Here is a 25714-nt window from a genome sequence, read left to right as displayed (position 1 = left end):
GACCGATACAACAGCTGCATTTGTAAACTCTAATAGTGGGTAAGGAGAAAACAATACCAGCTGACCGATACAACAGCTGCATTTGTAAACCGTAATAGTGGGTAAGGAGAAAACAATACCAGCTGACCGATACAACAGCTGCATTTGTAAACCCTAATAGTGGGTAAGGAGAAAACAATACCAGCTGACCGATACAACAGCTGCATTTGTAAATCCTAAAATTTCACTTCAGTACAGTTTTAGCTGACTCACTACTTATTATCTTCTAACATTAACTACAGATGATAAACAGTGGATGTCGGTGAAGGCCCACATGAACAATAGCGGAGTATTAAATACCCGAAGGAGAACAGTGACGACTGCAATGAAACGAAAACAGTACATTAATCCTGCCGATGTCAATGCAAAACAACATATCACCTTACTGATCAGTCCTTTAAGTACGTACAACGGTATAAAGCACACAATGTCATCGTAAGCGCTCAGGAAACATCTGTCCTTATATACCAAACAGCAACGCATTTTTGCTTCAAAAAATACAGCCCTTGTGCACAGGAAACCATGGATCTTATACATACGCGGCCATCGCCCTTTTCAGCGGTAACCGCCGCTCTTGGTAAGACAGATAACACACATTTTTACTCAAGAGCCAGTACTAAGTGATATATAAGGCGTCCAGGCCCCTGCGACAAAGACGATCAATTTGGAAATATCCCCGTCGAAGGTTAAGGACGGAACCAACATATCGCGTGTTAGGACTAACGACAAAGGCAAGTATCTTACCAGCGATAACACGCCCTCTCCATCGTCTTTTAGGAGATAGGGATAAAGCACGAGAGGCGTCGGCATTTTCACATGAAAGCGGCTAATAGTGGGTAAGGAGAATCACTTTTTCGTACACGATATGCCCGGTTGGCGCATCAAGGCGATAAACTTATTCAGTCCGTTTGATTTATTTATTTTTTTAAAAATTTGATTGTTGTTTAACGCCAAACTTTCAAAGTTTTCACTTAGACGATAGCGTTGCGATTTACGGAAATGGAAAACCGGATTTCCCCGGAATAACTGTGTACGCCATATTGGTGTATGAGAAGTGTACGCCATATTGGTGGATGATAAGTGTACGCCATATTGGTGGATGAGAAGTGTACGTCCCATTGGTGGATAAGAAGTGTACGCCATATTGGTGGATAAGAAGTGTACGCCATATTGGTGGAGAAGTGTACGCCATATTGGTGGAGGAGAAGCGTACGCCATATTAGCGGATGAAAAGTGTACCTCACATTGCTGGATGATAAATGTACGCCATATTGGTGGATGATAAGTGTACGCCATATTGGTGGAGGAGAAGTGGTCTTCAACAAGAGGTAGAGGGCGCAAACAGCCTCACGAGACTCGTGGACTCAACGAACAGTGACAGCGGCGATCTACAAATCCCCTGTCCAACACCAGCTTTCAGACTGAAAATCATGTGTCCGGGCTAGTGAAAGACAAGCAACTTAACCGCTCGATCACAGTCCGCTCCAATCAACCAATTTACTGTTGGCAGATGACCTGATGAATAACGTTGAATCTATGCGTCTACACGGACATTTTTATACCCGCCGTGAATCCGGATCAATAATCATAAAGCAAATTCCCAAAACGACGTCTAACACAAACTACAATTTACCAAAGAACTAAAGGAAGTATATAAAGTACACAACTGAGACGAAATGATACAAAGTGAAGCAATCAGTAGTTTTTGATGTTGTTGAAAACACACATGGGATGTTCTAGGTGCATGAATGTTCTCTGTTAGCCAAGGCCATTCACTGGGATTGAACCCAGGACCGGTATAGGCTCGTCCCCAAATCAAAATGATATGACCAAAATGATGTTGGAAGCTTTAAAAATCAAACCCGCATCCACACACCTCATTCAGTCGTATAGAATTGTGCTGTTTTATTGCTCAAGTTATATAAAAAATACACCCTAAATGGTTTTCCTTCAGTGCAAGTAGATTGTTCTCGTACTACGACAAAATCCTCACAATTCTGACCTACATCTTCCTCCTGAATAGAATGAAGAGCTTGAAAGGTTTTACACGAAAAGCGTATGGAAAAACATCGCAAAGATGGCCAATACATCTAACTATACGGATTCCACAAGCCCATGTAACAGTATATACCTCGATCGAACCTGGAAGCTAGTGACAGTAGTAAGTAGGCCCTTATCGGTCCCAATTACCCTCCTTTGTTACAAACACACAGCAGAATTCATGAGCGTTAGTATTTTGGCGATATACCCTTGGGCAGCTTTTTAGCTTATGGTTCTGATTGTCAAGTCCATGTAAGAATACCTCGATCAGACCTAAAGCTTGTAACAGTAATCTTACAGGGTTCCTCGACTGTCCAATTACCAAGCCTGGCTTAAAACCGAAGTCTGAAGGCTGTATGAGCCTCTGACGAAATATCTGTTGACAGCTTATTAGATTCTTCCCTATTTCGGAGAACGTCGTCTTATATTGTCGCGTATATTTTCCCTAAAATTTTGTGTAGACTAATATACTCATTTTGTCCCATTCTAAGAGTTCTGCTCATCTTAAAAAGGTGTGTTGCTGTTTGTCTGGGTGAGTGAGTGAGTGTGTGAGTGCTTGGGCTTTAACGTCGTACTCAACAATTTTTCAGTCATATGACGACAAAGGAGTCGTTAGAGTGCATGTAATGTGTCTCCTTTGTTGCAGGACGGATTTCCACCGCTCTTTTATTTAGTACTGCTTCACTGAGACGCCTTACTGAAGGCAAGTAAGCAGCCCCGACCGATCCATTATACTGATACGGGTCAACAAGTCTCTAGAAGCATGCACTATCCCCTTCATGCTGAATGCCAGGCGAGGGAGTTACAACTTCCTCTTTTAATGCGGTTTGTTTGAAAAGGTAGGGTGATGGAAAAACTGTTAGATTCAGAACCAACAGTGATGTTTTTTTTACTTTCATCCGCCTTTAAATTGCACGATTTTTGGCTAAATTGTTTGGTCAAATACAGCCAGTGAAATGCTCTGGAATTCCTCTGACATAGGATTGAAGCGAGCCAGTACACATATCCTCTCTGACACGAAGCTGGAATGAAGTAATGTTGGTGGGACAGACTGACGCCAGTCTAGTGTTGGAACACACTGCCTTTTTCAGACTACATGAACCGCTAGCACCTTCGCGAAAGACAAGGAAAGGACAACGTGACCCTTCATTCGACAGGCCGCTTTGACCTCGACAACGACCCTCACCAAGAGACTAGTCGCATCCACTCAGGGCAGAACCGGGTACTCTCAAAGCTTTCGTCAAAATAGTGTTTAATGCAATAGGCTTGCGTCCACGTTTGGGTATGGTTTGGGGTGTTCCAGCCTCCACACATAATTCGTAAGACCTGGGGGAAATCAACATCGGCCTGACCGGAAACAGAGAAAGTTATTTCGAATGAAGGTAAAAGCGAAAAGACTCAATTCATGGAAGATCTTGAATTAAACATAGTTCAAACTTGAACGTTAAAAAAAAAAAACCCAAGTTGACAAGCCGAAATGAGAAACAGTTTTTACAGAGAAATGGCTTTTTCCAGGAAAAACAGCTCTGGGTACTTGGTTGTTCCTGGCGTCAAATTTAAATTCCTCTTATCACTGGTACCAGGCGAGAACAATTATAGACCAAACGTCTGTTACAGTGAAACCATAACTAGAGGCGGCACTTAAATGCTCAAATGAAAAATACATCAGCTGAGGAGACGTACTCGCAATAAGGTAATGTTCAAATGGTTTCGTCGCCGCCTTAAACCTTGTCAACACCAACAAAGGAGCTCGCCGCCAAGTATATCAGATTTGACCGGTGAGTGGTTCAGTTTAACCAGATTGTTGTAAACAATGAAGTTTAAATCCATTCCAGTAGCAAGGAAATGTCACTTTCCATCAGCCACTATGACAGGTGCTAAGGTTGGTGGTAATTTGGGGGCCGATTCCACAAAGCCATTTGTGTCTTAAGTCAAAATTCAGAACGTTGTCAAATCAAAAATTCAAAATTTTAATTTCTAGGGTTCAAAAATAAGTTCTAAGCGGTGTGTTAAATTTTGACTTTAAGGAATAGTTGAGATAGGGCTTCCGGGGTTTAAATATTGCATCTTTGGTCACGCTTGAATAAATGTACCAAACCCAAAATTCAGTTTTAGGCTAGGTACAGAATCGATTCTGTAAACCTTTAAGCTAAGGTATCGGCAACTGACCCTACACGAGGCTAAGACCTCTAGCCGAGCCAACACATTCGGTGAAACTTTTGGTTATATTGCATTATATTGGAACAAGGGAATATGGCTCGGGGACCTGACAATCAATGGCTGGACTTAAAGAGAAAAAAGCACATATGTGGAAACAATTTGGTTAAGGAAATTTGCCACAGGCATTAGTTAAGATTGCAAGTATCAAAACCGATCTGTTCCATTCTAGATTCGTGTTATGATGTGTAGCTAAGCTGGTGTCATAGTATTTAGCGAAATATGCACATCACGGTTCAGGTTGTCAGCCGCCAGTCCTGGGATACAGACTGATATCACTCCGACAGCCCGAGGCGACGAAAACCATGAAAAATACCCATTAGTCCACAGCTCCTGACAAATCTTTCCTTAAACACCTGTTTTCGTGCGCTGAACTTTCTTACACAAGAACTAAAACCTTTCATCTGGTTTAACCTGCTCCTTGCAATAGCTTTGCTAGAGCAGACAAAACGATAAAACGGCGGCAAAGAGCAATCAGCATAATTTACGACTTGTTAACGAGATAATAGTTGATAATTAAAAAGTTATTTTCCTTTCTGATTATTATTATTTATTCTTTTTTGAGTGTTGTTTTAGGTTAACACAAAATTTAAACTGAACGTCTTAAAGGTGGAGAATACATAAAAAGTTCAGATGAAAGAGTGCGAAAAGTTATTCGTAAATGTAGTCTTCAATATTATTTTCCGATTTTTCCTTCAAGAGAAAAAGACACTTGAAAATAATGTTTGTAAAGTGGGTATTTGGAATTTGTAGTCTTTGTTTAATAAAGTCATAAACGGGATGCAACACACGTTTAATAAATATTTTTGCACTAGAATTTGTTCTTTTCAGCTAAGAAATGTATCAAACCTCAATTTGGATCATATTTATATTTTCAATATAAACAACAAATTTACATTCAAATAAATTTATTAGACAAGCATCACATCGTTACTTAGAACATTATTATGCAACAACGATAAATACCAAAAGTTGATCCCAAATACCCACCATACAAAAATATTTCCAAATACCCTGTTCCCACGAAAAAAAAATCCAAAAAAATATTGAAGATCATATTTGCAAATAAGTTTTGACGCTCTTTTATCTGATTTAGGCATCATTTTTATGTTCTCTTCCCCTTTAAATCTTTAAAAAATGTTCTAACGTATGTTATGTCGAATTAACACTATTAGGTGTTGTGTTCCACATTATCAATGTTCAAAATGTATTATTTTACAACCTACAACCAACCATTACGCCCCGCGTAACATTTTACAATGATGGCACTCATATTTCACAGTCTACAACCAACCATTAAGCCCCGCGTAACATTTTACAATGATGGCACTCACATTTCACAGTCTACAACCGACCATTACGCCCCGCGTAACATTTTACAATGATGGCACTCACATTTCACAGTCTACAATCATTATGCCCTGCGTAACATTTTACAATGATGGCACTCACATTTCACAGTCTACAACCAACCATTAAGCCCCGCGTAACATTTTACAATGATGGCACTCACATTTCACAGTCTACAACCAACCATTAAGCCCCGCGTAACATTTTACAATGATGGCACTCACATTTCACAGTCTACAACCATTATGCCCAGCGTAACATTTTAAAATGATGGCACTCACATTTTACAATGACGGCGCTCACATTTTACAATGATGGCACTCACAATTCACAACAGTTAACATGTATCAATTTAGAAAGTGGGAAAGTTGCGATTTTAACTTTCGTAATTTACGACACTGCGTTATGATAGTGCCGTAGAATGGTTTAACTAAACCATTAATTGCGCGCACAAAACCCAGGAGCTTGTACTCCATGGTAAATGTAAGATTTTTTTTTTGATTGGTGTTTTACGCCGTACTCAGGTAAATGTAAGAAGTTAACCAATTCTCAAAGCTGTCATAGATGCCAGAAAACAATGAAAACTTTCCGTCGTTGGTTCCGCTGTTGGTTACTGAATGAGTTTATACTCACTGCCTTTGTCTTGTGTCCTCTTCTCATCTGTTTTTGTATGTATATAATACCTTTAATAGCCTACATTGTTTTCTTTAGTTTGTCGCCATTTTTGAAAATAAATGTATATCCAAACGTTTGGTCAACATACCACAGTGTAATAACTCGACGGTTTTGCATGTGCAACTATCGCATTAAACTATAGCATGACAAATCGTCTGACCCTCTTTGGGCTACCTGACATGGCCAAGATAATTTGAAGGCACGTGCCCTTAATCGATCAATTTTGCGGGGGTCGCTAAGGGGAAGCTTGTACCTCAGCTTATGAGGTAAACAATGGCCTCATAACACCTCCAGTCGTCTAGAAGACTTGGGCTTGCTGAGATATTCGTACATAATTGTCACCCTAACCCCTCCCATGACCATCACGGTGGAAAAATAGAAGGGAATAAGCAAACCACTCCACAACTTCCGTGCTGAAAAGATGCTGTGGAACCAACAGTTGCCGAAATAAAAACACTTACACTGTATGTCACAGACAAACAAGCGCATACCCAATAACTACAGCATCCTCATGGACTCCACGTTGTCTTGCTCGCAGGCCATTCGTCGAGTACATGAATGTTCACAGGTTAACGGCACATTGGCAATATTTTCAGCTATATCGTGGCGACCCTCTTCCAGCGAATCGCGAACGTTAAAACGTAGGATGACAAAATTTCACCCATCAACAGAGCCACCTAGAGAGCTGCTGTCTTACCCAGCAACGCTAAATGGTCTGGCAGTCATTACAACTCTATTATTAGGTCTGCTTTGCAGGGTGAATACTACAACACAATCTTATCAAAAAAAATACAATGTACATTCTCGGTTTACTCGACTCACAACCCTGTATTTTACTAAATTATTTCGTTATTTGACTTCTTTAACGCAATATCCAAGAATTATTAACTGGTTCGATGGAGCTCAGTTTTATGGATGGACGAAACCGGGTGCCCAGCGTAGACCTCTGACTTTTGGCAAGATTCTGACAAACTTACCCGTGTTTGACTTAGAGACATGCATACCATATTATATTGGAAGACAAGTGGTCTTCCACGCAAACGATCTTCTTATACTAGTCTCGTTTATCAGTTATTGTCACCAGAAATGTACAAAATCTCCTGACCAAGACTGTAATTGAACCGTTATCTAAAAGGCGAGCACTGTTAACCACTCGGCCACTACCCGTTCCCCCGTCGTAATATACATGAAAATTTCCTGTGCACGGTGTTAAATACCAATCAATCAAATAATCTAATCCTACAGGCAGATGAATCTAAAACACAAACTGTAGCAGAAGATAAATGGAGTTTTTATTGACGCCATCAGTTTACATATTAACAGTATTTTGCTTCATGGCAACTGTAATCAACAGTATTGATTTTACCTGTTTTCCAGCCTATTTACAGACACAATATATGTATATGTCGAAGCCAATATTTCAATGTCAGAGACAGACGTATGTGTATTTATACTAGAACGTCAAACACATCCGTCTTCCATTCACTACAGTTCCGAAGTCACCGTACTTCGGATTAAGAATAAATTGTTTACTTGATCGACTGCCAATCTGATGGACGGCCAATCCACCGTAATCACCGGTTACCGCTTCTGACCTGACTAAGCCCGCTGTCAACTGGCCTCACCGATTCCATCTTCGGCTCGAGGACATCGCCACTAAAAGGGCTGGTCTTGCTGAAAATAACATCCATTTATGTCATCATTCAAGAGCAATCACATCCTGCCACGTGAGACATATGGCTGTAGTTCTCACGCAACAGTTTTATCTGCAGTGCGTCAAAATCTGAGGACTGTTCTCTGCCCCTGTGTAATCCCATCAATCAGGAATCAGCTTACGATCAACACCTCTCAAACACTTTGTACAGATCGTGCAAATTAGCAATTTGCAGAATCGTGGCGTCCTCCGCAAAGGCCTTGGGTGGATGTAAAGTGTTCCTCAAGGCGGGGTATATCACGTGTTCCACTGTCCACTTCCACCCAGGTGACTGCTCACTGCTTTTCTTCTGGAAATAAAACTGTACCAGTTAATTTGGGCTTCTGCACAGCTATTTGAAAGCCGTGTTAATGAATTTCGTCGCGAAAGATGCTGTACAGTTCAAAATGCAAAACACCATGTTTTCTGATATAAATATACTACATAAAAGACAAAAAAAAAACAAAAAACAACAAAAAAACATGGAGGGCACAGCCAGAGCAGCGATATATGTAATTGGCACATAGTCACGCCTGACCGTTGAAATACGTCCTCTTGTCAGTTAACTTCGGTTGGGGTTTTATTTCAAATGTTCATGTAAATGCTTAAATAGAAGCAAATTACACACCACCTAGCAGCAATGCTTAATCAAAATTAGGTTAAAAAAAGATGGAGTGATTTTAATTGTACTTTGTCACTGGTCTGGAATTACTCTGACTGATGTATTGTTATCAGATTTGTAATTCATTAGACGTCACTAAAATACTTTTCCAAGGAAACGGAATTGTTGCTGGGCACGAAATCGGAAGCAGTTATTCCCTCTCAGCTGTACAGAGAGAAGTTCATTCCACCGAAACGTCCGCCATTCAGAAAAATTCCTATCACTTTCGCCTTCAGTTGTGGTGGACAGATGGAGTTTTTGCAGGCACTTCGGAATAAATGAATGATTACGGCTTACCACCACTTCATGCAGCATCGAACAACAGTTAAATTCGCTACAGGAAATAGGACTGCTTATATGTACAATATCTTTCTCAACCACACTTTGTGTGGCCCAGGTATCAAAATCAGAGTTCAGGCGGTCAGTCAAATTCAAATTAGACAGCCAAGTTGTCGATGGTCAAAATGTCACACTGTAATATACCAGTCAAAATATAAGGAATATCATATTTTAGGCCATATCTGGGTATAGCCTGCAAATTTTGGGTTCGGTGTGATGGCATACCATACCTCTGGCGAGATACTGTCCACTGAGGTTTATGCCCGCAAGCCTTTATCGCATGTTTGGATTTACGTCTACTGGGCTCTTGTCTGGTGAGCCTTTTGTCCCGGATTCATGTCCACGGAGCATTTGCCATTGGGCCTGTTGAGGTTTAGGTCAACAGGGCTCATGTTTGGCGAGTCTTTTGTCCAGGATTCATGTCCAGGGATGACTGGCCATTGAGCCTGTTGGGGTTTAAGTCCGAAAGGGTCATGTATGGCGGGCCTTTGCACAGGATTCATGTTTACCGATCTATCGAAATTGGGGGTTGAAGTCCGCGGAAGCTCTGTTTATGATTCATGTTTACTGGTCTATCGAAATTGAGGGTTAAAGTCCGTCGGGGTTTTGCTCACGATTAATGTCCACGGAGCATTTACCATATAGGATGTTGGGCTTTATTGGATTATTGGATTCATTTTTACGGGGCTATCACAATTGGGTGTTTAAGTTCCAGGGCCTTTTGTCCAGGATTCATGTTTACGGCGCTATCACATTTGGGTGTTTAAGTTCCCGGGGCTTTTGTCCAGGATTCATGTTTATGAGGCTATCACATTTGGGTGTTTAAGTTCCCGGGGCTTTTGTCCAGGATTCATGTTTATGAGGCTATCACATTTGGGTGTTTAAGTTCCCGGGGCTTTTGTCCAGAATTCATGTTTATGAGGCTATCGCATTTGCAATTGGGCCTGTTGAGGTTTAGGTCAGCAGGGTTCATGTCTGGCGAGTCTTTTGTCCAGGATTCATGTCCAGGGATCACTGGCCATTGAGCCTGTTGGGTTTTAAGTCCGAAGGGGTCATGTATGGCGGGCCTTTGCGCAGGATTCATGTTTACCGATCTATCGAAATTGGGGGTTGAAGTCCGCGGAAGCTCTGTTTTTGATTCATGTTTACTGGTCTACCGAAAATGGGAATTAAAGTCCGTCGGGGTTTTGCTCACGATTAATGTCCACGGAGCATTTGCCATATAGCATGCTGGGGTTTGTTGGATTATTGGATCCATGTTTACAAGGCTATCGCAATTGGGTGTTTAAGTTCCCGCGGCTTTTGTCCAGGATTCATGTTTAGAGGCTATCGCAACTGGGTGTTTATTTGACATGGAACTCATTCACGGACTACGAATTTGAACTTTGATATGGAATTCATGCCTGGAATATTAATTGTCTGCCCGGCATCACTGAAAACTGATGACCGCTTCTCTCTTGTGTGTTACCGGCTTTATTTCTTATTTGTATAATTTCTTACATACCTTTGTTTTTGGGAGTTAGTGTTAAACGTTGTTATGGAAATGAATCTTGCGTTTATCCACTTGGAACGCCCTTTACGGACTACGAATGGTATATGAATGTCGGACTTGACGCTTATATTTAAGTTTCCGGGGCTTTTGTCCAGGATTCATGTTTACGGCGCTATCACAATTGGTTGTTTAAGTTCCCGGGGCTTTTGTCCAGGATTCATGTTTACGGGGTACCGCAATTGGGTGTTTAAGTTCCACTGGGGTTTTGTTCATGGTTCAAGTCCACGCAGCGTTAGCCACTGGGCATTTCGGGGATTACTGTCGCTAGGCTTTTGTCTTGAATTCATAAATAAGCAATGCCTACATTTACGACAGGGTATGCATTATGCCAGTGAAAAAAAGCACTTTTGCACCACGTTAAACCGCAGTAATACATAAAAAGCCTTTTCGTACTAAATCAACTCCAGCGCTAAGTGAAGCGTGTACTAAACTTGGTTTAGCAATGGTTCCGCAGCCACTTCCCTTCATAAGGACCAGTTTTTCTTTTGTTACATTTTTTTCTCTGAACACTTATTTTCTTTTACTAATGCACTGCAGGAATTAGGAGACAGTAAAACATACCCTACATTTGGAGTCCATCAAGCAAAATGATACAGAAAAAGCATAGCCTCCAAAACTACATGTACTTAGCCATCGACTTGTCCCCCCGCCCCCCCCCCCCCCCCCAAGAGAATTGGTCGTTCCCCGTGATATTCACTAAAAATTAGGGGAAACGTAAGGGCTCAGTTTTGAAACATATGTTCAACAATAATCGTGTAGTGCTTCTAAAACACAGAGGTTCTAAAAGATTTTTTTGTTTTGTGGTTTTCTTTCGTCTTTTCTAAAAATGGTCTACGGCTGTCACTTTAAAAAAGTTCACCCAGTGCAATAATCTTTGTTATATTTTATTGCTTTTTAAGCAGTCAGCAAAAAATATAAAAAAATCTGGTTATAAGATAGCAAATCCGTTCTCATATTATTGTTGGGAAATGTCAAACTTATAAATGTCACACTTTTTGTATTAAAAAAACTGGAAACAATTATAAAAAAAGTTGGAACCGGAACGAAAACTTCCCATGCATTTTAAAAGTAAGATTGGGACATTTATTGTATAATCCTATACCCTGATCATTTTTTATATATTTATTTAATTGACGTTTTACGCCGTACTCAAGAATATTTCACTTATACAACCGCGGCCAGGATTAAAGTGCGAGGAATCCAGGCAGAGCCCGGGGATAACCCTCCATCATCCGCAGGTCGCTGACCTTCCCACGTAGGATCGGAGAGGAAGCCAGCATTAGCTCACAGCGACCGCATTTTGCATCTCGATGGCGTGCTAATAACCTCGCCTTCCATAACCATAATGGTGGCTGCCCTGGTAAATGTGAAAGTGAAATACTCTCGAGTATAGCGTATAACACAAATCAAATAAATAAATAGAATTAATTATCAGAGTTTCGGACATATGACATGGATAAGGTTATTGTCTTCGACAATGTCACAGTAAATCGAGACAAAAGGGCAGACAAGAACATCCTGTAAAGCAATCAATTCTCTCTGGTCCATCTTATGAAGCAGCTTCAGCACGTATATGGCGAAGACTTGCTCTGCTACTTCTGGAATTATTGTGCCGACAATGTCTCAGGGGACTCCAGACTGCATAAAGAGAATAAATTTCTTCCAACAGTGATGGCAGACAAAGACCTCATTACTTTTAAAAACTATGAGTCTCGCCGTCAGTACCCTGGTATTGTGAATGGTACTAAGACAGAGCGTGAAATTGGAAACAGAAGGCTGATCAATGAGATACTTTCCAATCTTCAACCTTTCCGTTACTGTGTAAAAAAATCAAAGGTAAATCCTAGTTCGTCACTCCATAAAATGCAATTTCAATCTTCCATAATGTATTTATACTATTGACTACCCGCAGAAATCAAATCTTACCGCTTGGTGAATCCAGACAAGAACTCATCCAGTCAAACCAGTATATTAGACCGTACTTCTCCTAAAATTTCGTCCATCAGTAAGTCACTGATTTTGGTTGATTGTGAGAGTTCCATTCAACTTAGGGAGAAGTCTGAAGGGTTTGTTTGGAATTGCCTCTTCGTCAGAGGGGCAAATCGAAGTAAGTCGGTTTTTGAATTAGTCATGGTAAATGCTGGGAAGAGAAGGTCCCCCAGTCATTGTACTGGAGTTCTAAAGCGGTTCGTTTAGGACTCCATGGTTGTGGAATAATGGGTATTTTTACCCGAGTAGAAAATCAATGCAATGCGTCTCGCTGATGATACATTTTACATGTAGTGGAAGCGCAAAATTTAAAAGATGAATGGGAAATTAAGCGTTGAATGGTACTCGGTAGACCAGGTACGCTGTATAACCCTCGTTAACTCCATCAGGTATTCATGCCAGGATCACAAGCCATAAAACACAATTCCTAAATGCCAAGCGCACACGGACATTTGTTCTCGAAAACCGGATTTCGTTATCCAGGAAACAAAAAATCTCCGGAATTTTGCTCATGTTTGGGTAACCACAACATGTATTCCTAGCCGTTCGTGGTACGTCGGAATAATCTTCAGAAAAGTGTTGCCGATATTCCGGACCAGTTGAGAACGCGATCTAAAAACACTATTTCCAGCAACAAATGTTGCCCGTGTGCTGTTAGCCTATATCCTGGATCATTTCAGACAGGGATCTAAAAATCATATGATGGCGGTGTGCGGGTGCCGGATATTCCGGATCATTTCAGACCAGAATCTAAAAAGCCTACTTCCGGCTATAAATATTCCCCGTTTGCGGGTAGCCGAAATTCCGGACCATTTGAGACCAGGATCTGAAAATCCTATTTCTAGCAACGTATATTGTTCATGTGTGTTAGACTTTACAAGGCGACGCCACGTTATATTGGTACTCTCTATCAAACCATGCCCATGTCTACAGTTGTATCTTTGAAGTACTCAGCTAGTACACAGTCACCGTAGAATAATAAATTTTATCACCGCATGGTTATTCATGTATTTATTGGCTTATTAAATGTTCTACTGAAGACTTTTTCACTTATTCCACGACAGTGAGTGTTATGGGTGAAGGAAACCGGAGTCTGTGGGAAAAACTAATTGACTTTGGCAAGTCACTCAAAAACTTTCCCATACGTGGCACATAAATATGCACAATACATTAGCTGAAGACGAGTGAACTTCAACGAATCTCAGTAAACAATGTAAACGGCCCCAGGTGTGTCATCGATCGCTCAATGTCACACAGGGCCTGCAAAAGCATGGTTAAACCAAATATCACGTAGATCATCTAAGATACACTGGACGTAGGTACAGTCTCAAGCGATTTCACGACCAAATATCTTAAAAGAACTGAAACAAGGTGTCGAGACTTTCAAAGCCCAAAGGAAATTTTCCCACGATACAAGGCGTTATTTCCTGTAAAAAAAGAAAAAACAAAAAAAAAACGCACATACACATAATGTGTGAATACAAAAGAGCTGGTCTATCATAAGGAGACAAGCATACAGCGCAAGTTAGAAGATTGATTGGGGACGTATTTTTTGGCTCGTTGTCTTTTGTGAATAACAACTAGAGGCATACAAACAGCCCTTACTGAGTTAGTAAAGACGTTCTGGAAGTAGATCACACTTACGTCCTCTCTCTCTGGACTCACCTTAAACACAGGACAAAAGACAATCAAAACAAAGGAGCACGCAGGATAAATATGATGAAGTACCTGATGCGCAGCACTAAAGAGACTCTTCTTGACACAATAAAACTCGCTGGTTTCCCGAGCGAAAGACTCAAAACACGCCTTCTCCGACTCCCAGTCAACCTGAAAGCAATATACTGATCACAGTCATTCAGACTCCAAAGAAAGACATTTTGTGGTTGAGATAGTAGAAGCTTTACAAAACTCTAAGGTACATAAAAAGACAGTTCAAAGACAGACTGAATTCCACTAACTGTGATCATAAAAATGGAAACCCTGGCCTATACTCTCAGGCTCCAAATAAAAAAATACATAAAAGTTATCTATCACTTTTTAATACATTCAGGTTCGTATATGCGAGACATTTAATGTGCACCTAACACGCTTGAGCTCATTCCTGGCCTAATGCAGACTCCAGAAGGGGAATTTTATACCAACGAAGTTTCACTCAAGTGAATCAGCAAATCATTACGTTTCAAACAAAGAACTGATGCCATAGTAATTTAACTTTTCATACGGTTTCAATATTCATGTTTGAGTATATATATATATATATATATATATATATATATATATATATATATATATATACATACATACATATATATACACATACATATATATATATATACACACACACACACACATATACATACATACATACATACATACATACATACATATATATATATATATATATATATATATATATATACATACACACACACACACACACACACACACACATATATACACACTCAAAGAAAAAATTTGCGATAAAAATTTGTGGCCAGCCTCAATTCACAAAACATCTGGCCTTGTGATAATTCAGCCGGGTTGCTATTTTGCTTGACAGTTGGTAAATGAACGTCCTTTTCGACGCATACATTGAAATCTTCTTGAAAACCTTCGTGCAGTGAGCATAAACCCCTCAGGCATACTTCAGGCAGTTGCACACTGAGTGTCACTGTTCATGTTTGTTGATTTATGAACCACCTTACGATCCAGAACATGTGCAGGGATGTTCCTCATGCAGTTTTCCCCTCATTTAAAGTATCTTTCCAGGCTTACTGGAGGCATGAGGATGTAGGTTGCACCCTCTTGTGTGGTCTTACATGAAGTTCCCAGGATGCCACTTACCATCCACAATCATAACACTTGGCACATGTCATCCACATAGGAAGTAAGGTTCGTCAATAACTTGTCAAATGTTCACTATAGTTTTCTCCAATACAAAATCTGATCACAGTTATATAAGTGATCTAATATCAGATCCGGATGGCTGTAAACAACAATCAAAACAAAGACTGCTGGCAGTTTCCCGGCTTCTGCTTCAGTGAAGCGCAGTTTACGAAAATGACAATGTTTGTAACAGTCGTTCTACAACACAGCTATGGTTGGCAGTTTATATTAAATTATACAGTGCATTTTGGCAAATCATGAACAGTTAACCAGACAGTTCAAGAACATGCAATTGTCCAGTTATTTTTCTCACTCTAAGTAAAATGGATGGCTTCAATTTATATTTCTGAAATAGAAGGATTTCTCCTCTGGTAACAAAACTTTTAATGGAACCTCAAATATGTTCAAATATCAGAGTGCATACCTTGGGCTACAGTTTGGTATAAATTACAAATTACAGGCCATTTGAAATTTAAAGGAAATTAAAATTAAGTAACTCCAAAGGTGAATTTAATTTTTAAACTATATCTCAAAAAGTTACAAAGATACACAAAAAACAAAAGCAGACTAAGAATCACCTGCAAAGAAACCATCAAACTTATATGAAATTTCAACAACTTTTCAAGGTGAGCTAAAATTTTTTGAAGATTTTTTGCCTTTTCCAGACATTATGTAACTGGTATATCAAAGCTCAGAAGGATTCGTCCATTGGTTCTTTGCAAAGAAATCCAATATGGCTGTCAAAATAAGTGACTCAGAAGATCAAAGTTCAAAACTCCTAAAGATAATATCTGAGAGAATTTGGCTGCCAAATTTCAAACAGCTGCGATCAGTAGTTTTCTAGAAAAACGACAAAATAAAGCACAAATTTTAATATTTCAAGAACAAAAGTTTCCAGATGTCCCTACAAGCCAATCAGCACTAATTCAGCTTCTCTATAGAATATGTATGGCGTGGGAAATGCCAATGCAAAGCTTGCCAGGATATTAGCTCTGTCACAAGCAAATTCTTGACGAAACTTTTTTTCTTTGACAAAACAACTTCACTGAGGAAAAACTGAGTTTCTCCCTTTGATGTTGAGTTAATATCTTACTTTTTAATTTTGCCACCTGAGTTACTATTTCAATATTATCTTAACTGTTTTGCAAAAATAAACCATGCATGTTGACAATTACTTTGTGTGTCAGAAAAATTCTAAATTGCTACGTGGTTGCCTATGTTTTTGCCTTCTGCCTTCTTTATCCGCATGTTTAAAAGGTGATAATATTTAAGCATATTCTGAGGCACTAACACTGCAATTGCTCTGAAATGGCCAACCAAATCAATGTAGTTTTGCCTCCAAATCACAATCAAATTAAGAAGTTTCAAGAGTGAATGAATGAATGTGTAGCCTTTAACATCATACCTATCAATTTTTCAGCCATATGACGGCCAGGTTGTGTTTTCTTGTGGCAGGGTGAGTCCATGCCGCCAATGTACTTCCATCACTGAAGTATCATGCCAAAGACACCAGATATGACACCCCACCAAGTCACAATATCCTGACACCACACCAACCAGTCATGTTTCCTTGCTCTAACTCTCAGTTCTAATCCCCAAGTGAGGCAGCAACAAGTACCATTTTTAAAGTCTTTGGTTACAGGTATGATCTGAGCCTGCATGAAAAGGTTGAGGGATACTTTCATTGAATACAATGCGTTATACATACATGTAAACTAACCCAGGGTAAGAGCCGCCACACATTCCTGAATTCTGATAGTCTAGTTTATTACCTCAGTGGCTAGCCCTCAGCACATACATTGGTAGACCCTCTAGAGCTGGCACGTAGTTGTCCAACAACAATGGCAGGGTGCATAGATTCCCCAGCTGAAACAGAGCATGAGTGAGTGAGGTGAGTGAGTGCTTGGGGTTTAACGTCGGACTCAACAATTTTTCAGTCATATGACGACGAAGGAATCATTAGGGTGCATGTACGTGTAATGTGCCTCCTTTGTTGCAGGACGGATTTCCACCGCTCTTTTATTTAGTGCTGCTTCACTGAGACGGCTTACCGAAAGCAAGTAAGCCGCCCCGCCTGAGCCATTATACTGATACGGGTCAACCAGTCGTTGCACTATCCCCTTCATGCTGAACGCCAAGCGAGGAAATTACAACTTCTTCTTTTAAGTCTTAGGTGTGACTCGATCAAGGATTGATCCTGGATCTACTGGTCCCGGAAACAGAGCATGAATGTACAAAGGTGTTACGGAAACGTGCGATGGGCATACAATATTTTTTTCACCATTTACGACTTTTATTTACATACTCTTTTGAGTGGATTGTATGGCCTGAGTTAAAGAATACCCAGTTTTCAATATTTTCAATTTTGGGGAGGGTATCAATGTTATAGGCTGGGCAAGATGGTGCAACATGGTTAGAATGGGAGGTGGAAGTTTTGGAGGGTGCTTGGGTATCGGGGGTGGAGGGGGGGGAGGTCTCCTCATCATGAAAACTTGATATGGAGCCTAGCTCACACATTCAGTACAATCTTAGCCTGTTAGAGGGCACATGCTTTAGAGGCTTTTAAGTGACATGCCCAGGACATTTTACCGGAAGTCTTCAGCCTTTTCAACCTCCTCTGCAATGAATACATTGAAAACATTCTGAAGGAACTGTGGAGTGCAGCGGATTAATTTGCACAATTTTATGAAGTTTGCATCTTTAAAGTGACACAAACAAATCATTTTTTAGCATTGTTTCCATAATAAATGCCTGCATAAATACCACTGACAAAAATGCATTGGTGATGTAAAAAGTTGAAGATTTACAGTAAGTCACTTCTATGTTTACGTGGGAGAAAACTTTACAGGATGTAGGGAAAGGCTAAAAACTTAATCAGATGGAAATTCACTAGAGCTACAACATCCAAGTACATGTACAGAACTGTCAAAAAACTCTAAAGTATCTCGCCATGAAACCAACAAGACAACTCTGGATACATAAAATTCATTAATGAATACATGGAAAATGTATTTTAATTAACACATGGTCTCATTGACCAATGGTTGGTCGAATATTCTGAATCAACAGTAATTTTCAGGATGGTTTAAAACAAACTAAGATCTGGCCTGTGGTTTTATAAATACTTATATACCCCTTGTTCTGGCACATGTAAATATTAAAGCATGTTAAAATCTATAAAATGAAGAAAATAAAAAAGAATGGGAAAAAAAAATGTACAAAATTGAAACAGGTTGTCAAGATTGCATGAGAAGAATTATGTGGGTAAACATGTCTTTCAATAACAGTTCAACATCCACGAGGTGCAGGTTCAACCCTCGCACCCCTTAATAATGAGGCTGAGGGGGGCAGACATAGCTTCCAGGAGACAATTCCTCAAGTCACAGGAACAAAATCCAGATTATCCTTAATAATGTCAATTACTGGAGTAAATTTTACAATGGTCAATCTCCTGAATTGCTGCAATCTCTCCTGACCAAGCCTCAGCACTCGGCTATTATCCATTTCACCTTAAAAGGGGTCAGTGCCCAGCACTTTGATCTGGTAACTATTAAAGGCATCTGACCATTGTAACGCACATGGTTCTACTGTTCTAATTATTATTTGCTGTTAGTGGCACTACAATTGAGCCATACATACAGCTAGGACAAAAAAAATTACAGAGCTAATATTACTGTCTAAATACCAATGTCCAACTGGTGTCCAGGGTAACTATAAATTTTCGTAACAATTTATCATACTGTGGCATTTTTATTCCAGTCTGACCTCCCAGCCCTGACATGTCTGATAAGGCATTGTATGTACAGCAAGTAGTGGAAAAAGTTATGGTGATAAAAGAGGCACTAGAGAAGAAAGGTACTCTGAAGAAAGTCAAGGCTTTCATTGTGGTAGATTTATATTTTTGACATACCTTTATGCCACTGTCAGAAAATACAGGGCTCAAACGGATAACAATCACTTTATAGGCAGCTAAAAAGCCAAAAGCAGCCAAACAATGAAAGAAACAATGAAAAAAACAAAGAACATCAGTCTGAATCGCCCCACGAAAACAAGGAAGAAACTGACTTTTGCTCAGGTAGCCCTTGCTCTCCTTCTACCTTTCTTTTTTTCCTGGTTTTCTTCTCTTTTTGTTTTTATCACAATGAAAGCCTTACTTTCCTTGGACTCATCCTTATTCCTCTTACCTCAAACTAATCAGTGGATCTAGCATTCTAAAAGTTTGAGCTTTTAAAGTTTCCCTTTGGATCAAAGGACTTTTATTTAAAAAATATATGGTACCATCTGTTATTCACAATAATTATTCATAATGTACGACATACATGTACATTCTGAATAATCGGACTTCATTATATTCACTAAATACATGTATTTTGTACGCTAGTGTTGGCAAGCAATAAAACTGTACACATGAATTTCATAAGGCTTTACATTATTTTGCCAATTTCCATATAAATGCCATTACAGCGTGAAGACGATACATTTCTTTAAATCTTGTTCTCTTCTTTGTCTTTAAGATTACACATTTCAAAAGCTTTATATTTAATCAGGCTTGCACTTAAACAAGCAAGACTGGATTGTGGATTGCTTCTGCACCTTACTATACATGTAAGTGTATTTGGATGAAAGGGTGATATTGTATGACATAACATACTGGAGATTTTCACATATGTGGCTTACATACGTCATTAAAATAACTCATAAAAACATGCTGGTTTGTGTACATTTATAAGTTGTTGAGAGCACTTTGAACCGTTTGTGGGACTATACAATTTACACAAAATCACCATAATGAACACAACAAACATTTTTAATATTTGTTTGATGAGGCTGTTTTATGCTATATAGTAGTAGCCAATATTACATTGTGTAATGAAAACAGTCAGAGCCTGGGGGGAACCCAAGACCATCCACAATTTCTAATGCACCTGGTCTTTCTCTCCGGCTGTAAGTGGGAAGGTCTGCCAGCAACCTGTGCATGGTCATGGGATTCCTCCAGGTTCTGCCTGATTTCATCCCACCATAATGCTGACCACCATCATATAAGTGAAATATTCTTGAAACAACTGCATAAAACATGAATCATTAAAAAATAAACAATTTCTAATAGGAAGAAGGTACATAATTTAAGCTATCATTGTGTTGTCAAAGTTTTGCAATAGACAAAAAATAACAGAAAAGTGATAGTGATTTGCTACTTTTTCAATAACTATTCACGGCACTTTAAATCTAAAGATTTACCTCATCCACTTCTAATGAGAAATAATCCTGCAGCATCTCGGCTTTGGACTTGAGAAAGTCCACGATGTACTGTGATAACTCCTCCTTGGGCCCGTCAGTCTCCACCCAGCCACTCTCTTCACAGTCCAACGCCAGCATTGACAACTCGTATATCGGAGCAGGTTCCTTCAAACGAGATAAAACAAAAAATGTTTACTTAAACCTAATGGAATTTTATTTATCTGACTGTAGTTTACAGTGACACTCCAAAATTTTCCCTTGTACAATGACATTTTTTTTTTAATTTTAATTCATTGGCGTTTTACTCCACACTCAAGAATATTTCACTTATACAATGGCATGCCCTGTAGGAGGAAACCTGGCAGAGCCTGCAGGAAACCCATGACCATCCGCAGGTTACTCTCAGACCTGCTATATTTGTAGGTGAAGGAAACCAGATCCCGGAGTAAATCATGCACCAGCTTATGGTAAGTTCCTGACAAACTTATGTTTCACACGCAAATAAGCACATCATACTGGTGGAAGGCTGCACTGCATCTGAAATGCAGTGTTACTGACTATAATGAATAGATCCAAAAGCACTGTGGTCATTCGATACTGAGAAAATGACAGCAGTCAAATCTACAAACTCCCTGTCCAAGGCCGGGTCACTCTGTTGACGCTGATGTAAGTTTAGGTCAAGATTTATTTATTATTTAATTATTTAATATTTCACTAGTGATTTAAATGCCTGTGAAACTTCACCGTATTTCACGCGTACGTGTACAATATCGCATTCTGAGGATTATGTACTGGTCTGATCAATAAATGTTTTCTTACCCATTTCACATGGTAATTTGTGACACTGCACACATGGCGGTATGAGTGAGTAAGTGTTTGGGGTTTAAAGTCGTATTTGACAAAAATTTTCAGTCATATGACGACAAAGAGAGTCTTTAGGGTGCATGTAATGTGTCCTTTTGTCGCAGGACAGATTTTCATCGCTCTTTTATGCAGTGCTGCTTCGCTAAGATGACTTACCAAAGGCAAGTAAGCTGCCCTGCCCGAGCCATTATACTGATACGGGTCCATCAGTCGTTGCACTTCCCTTAAATGCTAAATGCCAAGTGAGGAAGCTACAACATCTTTTAAGGTCTTAGGTGTGACTTGACCCAGGATTGAACCTGGATCTACTACCCCTGAAACGGAAGCTCTACCAACTGAGCCATTGGGGCTGGTCCAACATAGTGGCATGACAACATATTACCCACAAATGGAACAATAAAGAAAACTGTAGTCACTGTATACTATATCCTACTGCTACAATGGGGCTGAAACTTCAAATGTCATTGGCAAACAGAGCAAAAAAGGAAAAGAGGAAACCACTGGACATGTCACTACCCTAATATCTCAATATTTTCACAAATGAAAGATAAACTTTCAGTGTGATTTTAAAATTCACTTATGTTATCTGATTTTGGAGACAAACAAATTACATTTGTTGGCTTGGCCAATTTCAGAGCTTCATAAAAAGCATAATTGTATCAGTCTACAGAGAACAATACCCTCTTGAATAAATATCTTGCAAACTTGTGAAAAGTTTGAAGAATTACAATATAAAAAGTACATGTAGCCAGATACTGGACAAACTTTACCACAATATTGACTACCCAGTTTTTCAATAAGAATCCAATTTCCAAAATAGTCCTGTAAATTAAGTTATAGATCCCCATAAAGTGGCAATAAATAAATAAATAAATAAATAACTTCTTCCCTAAACAGGAACGCATAAGAGTAGTCATTGTTTTATTTTAATACATTTAAGCTGGAGCAGAAAATGAAAATCTCTCTGTGAATGTAAGGGTAAATAATGATTACGTGTATATAGTAATATCTAGGCCTTTACAGAATCAAGTATTCCTCTCTGACAACTTACATGTCACCTAAAATTTAATTTCAGAAAAGGAAATTGAAGACAAACTTCAAAATATAGGACTCTAAAATTGAGCACCCGTATGGATTCCGGTGAGACGAAGTCACCGCAATCCGCTGGGATTCTTGGGAAATTCTCTGAAAAATAAGCCCTACATTAAAGCCGCTGAGAGCTTAAGCTAGATCTCCTACATAAGGGTAACGACCTTAGCAGACTTTTTTTTATGGCTTTAGCCGAAGAAGTAAAAGGTTAATTCTACTTGCATAGTGGGTGACCTTATAAAAAGTACTTATTTATTTGTATTTCCCCTGCACAATGGTTGAGTTTTATGGAAGGGGGAAGCCTGGATTACCATGCAGGGATCTTTGGCAAGTTCGAAGTCAACTTTCCCTCATGCATAAATATTAGTGGAAGACATGAGGTCTTCAACAAACTGCGCAAACAGGCACACACACACAAAGGCCTGTTTGTGACAAAGGCCCTACACACACTGAAAACAAAGAGAGTCTACACAATGTTCTAGTCACTGAGAGAAAAGCACCTCTAACCACAAGTCACCATGGTCTAGTGTCTCTATTGATAAGCAAACCTAGGATAATATAGCCCAATGACTCATTCACAGTCTAACTACTCTAGTATCAAGGGGCTTACCAACATTCACAGTTTAACTACTCTAGTATCAAGGGGCCTACCACCATTCACAGTTTAACTACTCTAGTATCAAGGGGCCTACCAACATTCACAGTCTAACTACTCTAGTATCAAAGGGCCTACCAACATTCACAGTTTAACTACTCTAGTATCAAGGGGCCTACCAACATTCACAGTCTAACTACTCTAGTATCAAGGGGCCTACCAACATTCACAGTCTAACTACTCTAGTATCAAGGGGCTTACCAACATTCACAGTTTAACTACTCTAGTATCAAGGGGCCTACCAACATTCACAGTTTAACTACTCTAGTATCAAAGGGCCTACCAACATTCACAGTCTAACTACTCTAGTATCAAAGGGCCTACCAACATTCACAGTCTAACTACTCTAGTATCAAGGGGCCTACCAACATTCACAGTTTAACTACTCTAGTATCAAGGGGCTTACCAACATTCACAGTCTAACTACTCTAGTATCAAAGGGCCTACCAACATTCACAGTTTAACTACTCTAGTATCAAGGGGTTTACCAACATTCACAGTTTAACTACTCTAGTATCAAGGGGCCTACCAACAATCACAGTTTAAGTACTCTAGTATCAAGGGCCTATCAACATTCACAGTTTAACTACTCTAGTCTTAAGGGGCCTACCAACATTCACAGTCTAACTACTCTAGTATCCAAGGGCCTACCAACATTCACAGTTTATCTACTCTAGTATCATGGGGCCTACCAACATTTACAGTCTAACTACTCTAGTATCAAAGGGCCTACCAACATTCACAGTTTATCTACTCTAGTATCAAAGGACCTACCAACATTCACAGTTTAACTACTCTAGTATCAACGGGCCTACGAACATTCACAGTCTTACTACTCTAGTATCAAGGGGCCTACCAACATTCACAGTCTAACTACTCTAGTATCAAAGGCCTGCCAACATTCACAATTTAACTAATCTAGTATCAAAGGGCCTACCAACATTCACAGTCTAACTACTCTAGTATCAAAGGGCCTACCAACATCCACAGTCTAACTACTCTAGTATCAAAGGGCCTACCAACATTCACAGTCTAACTACTCTAGTATCAAAGGGCCTACCAACATTCACAGTTTAACTACTCTAGTATCACAGGGCCTACCAACATTCACAGTCTAACTACTCTAGTATCACAGGGCCTACCAACATTCACAGTCTAACTACTCTAGTATCAAAGGGCCTACCAACATTCACAGTTTAACTACTCTAGTATCACAGGGCCTACCAACATTCACAGTCTAACTACTCTAGTATCGAAGGGCCTACCAACATTCACAGTCTAACTACTCTAGTATCAAAGGGCCTACCAACATTCACAGTTTAACTACTCTAGTATCACAGGGCCTACCAACATTCACAGTCTAACTACTCTAGTATCACAGGGCCTACCAACATTCACAGTCTAACTACTCTAAAATCAAAGGGCCTACCAACATTCACAGTTTAACTACTCTAGTATCACAGGGCCTACCAACATTCACAGTCTAACTACTCTAGTATCAAAGGGCCTACCAACATTCACAGTTTAACTACTCTAGTATCACAGGGCCTACCAACATTCACAGTTTAACTACTCTAGTATCACAGGGCCTACCAACATTCACAGTCTAACTACTCTAGTATCAAGGGGCCTACCAACATTCACAGTTTAACTACTCTAGTATCAAGGGGCCTACCAACATTCACAGTCTAACTACTCTAGTATCAAAGGGCCTACCAACATTCACAGTCTAACTACTCTAGTATCAAGGGGCCTACCAACATTCACAGTCTAACTACTCTAGTATCAAGGGGCTTACCAACATTCACAGTCTAACTACTCTAGTATCGAAGGTCCTACCAACAATCACAGTTTAAGTACTCTAGTATCAAGGGGCTTACCAACATTCACAGTTTAACTACTCTAGTATCAAGGGGCCTACCAACATTCACAAATTAACTACATGGGTATAAGAGTGCATGTCTACAATCACTGACAACATATTACTGATGGGGCTTAATTAAATGGAACTTTCCACCATTATTTCCACCACATCAATTCTGATTTGTTTTTCATATCATTGTTAAATGGTAAAAATAGTAAATGAACTGTCTAGTAAGATCAGATAAAAATCCCTCATGATTTATCACCCTACAGTTTGATTCTGGCTGCACAAAGGCATGATTAATCTCTCTGGGCACATTCCTGGGCAGCGTGGCAGTTGCTAGGCGCATGCGCTTGCGTAGAGTGATAGTGGACTCCAACACAGAACTTCAGGCGTTAATAAGCTTCGAGTACAGAGTGAACTTTTCACATATTCTTCAGGGTAAATTGACATCACAAACCCTAAATCTTTATGAGATTATAACAGAATTATAATTTAGCAAAATCCTTGAATGTATAACAAAATGCAGGCCACATGAAATAAGACGTGGAATTACACAGAGG

The 25714-nt window shown here is 39.6% G+C and overlaps 1 protein-coding gene across 1 annotated transcript in view; it reads right to left on the bottom strand.

Annotated features, from left to right (window-relative positions):
- Window positions 1-7596: 7596 nt before the first annotated feature.
- Window positions 7597-25714, bottom strand: part of LOC135477461 (DNA mismatch repair protein Mlh1-like) — an 82140-nt gene continuing 64022 nt past the window's right edge. Inside the window, 5 exon segments of the mRNA XM_064757577.1 lie at window positions 7597-8324; window positions 14284-14382; window positions 17214-17225; window positions 17227-17307; window positions 20680-20844. Of these exon segments, the coding sequence (XP_064613647.1) occupies window positions 8160-8324; window positions 14284-14382; window positions 17214-17225; window positions 17227-17307; window positions 20680-20844 (522 nt within the window). The 3' untranslated portion in view covers window positions 7597-8159.

This window comes from Liolophura sinensis, chromosome 11 (assembly GCF_032854445.1).
Source record: "Liolophura sinensis isolate JHLJ2023 chromosome 11, CUHK_Ljap_v2, whole genome shotgun sequence".
NCBI classification, from domain to species: domain Eukaryota; kingdom Metazoa; phylum Mollusca; class Polyplacophora; order Chitonida; family Chitonidae; genus Liolophura; species Liolophura sinensis.
The sequence above is the reverse complement of the archived record's forward strand: the minus strand, read 5'-3'. Positions and strand labels throughout refer to the sequence as shown.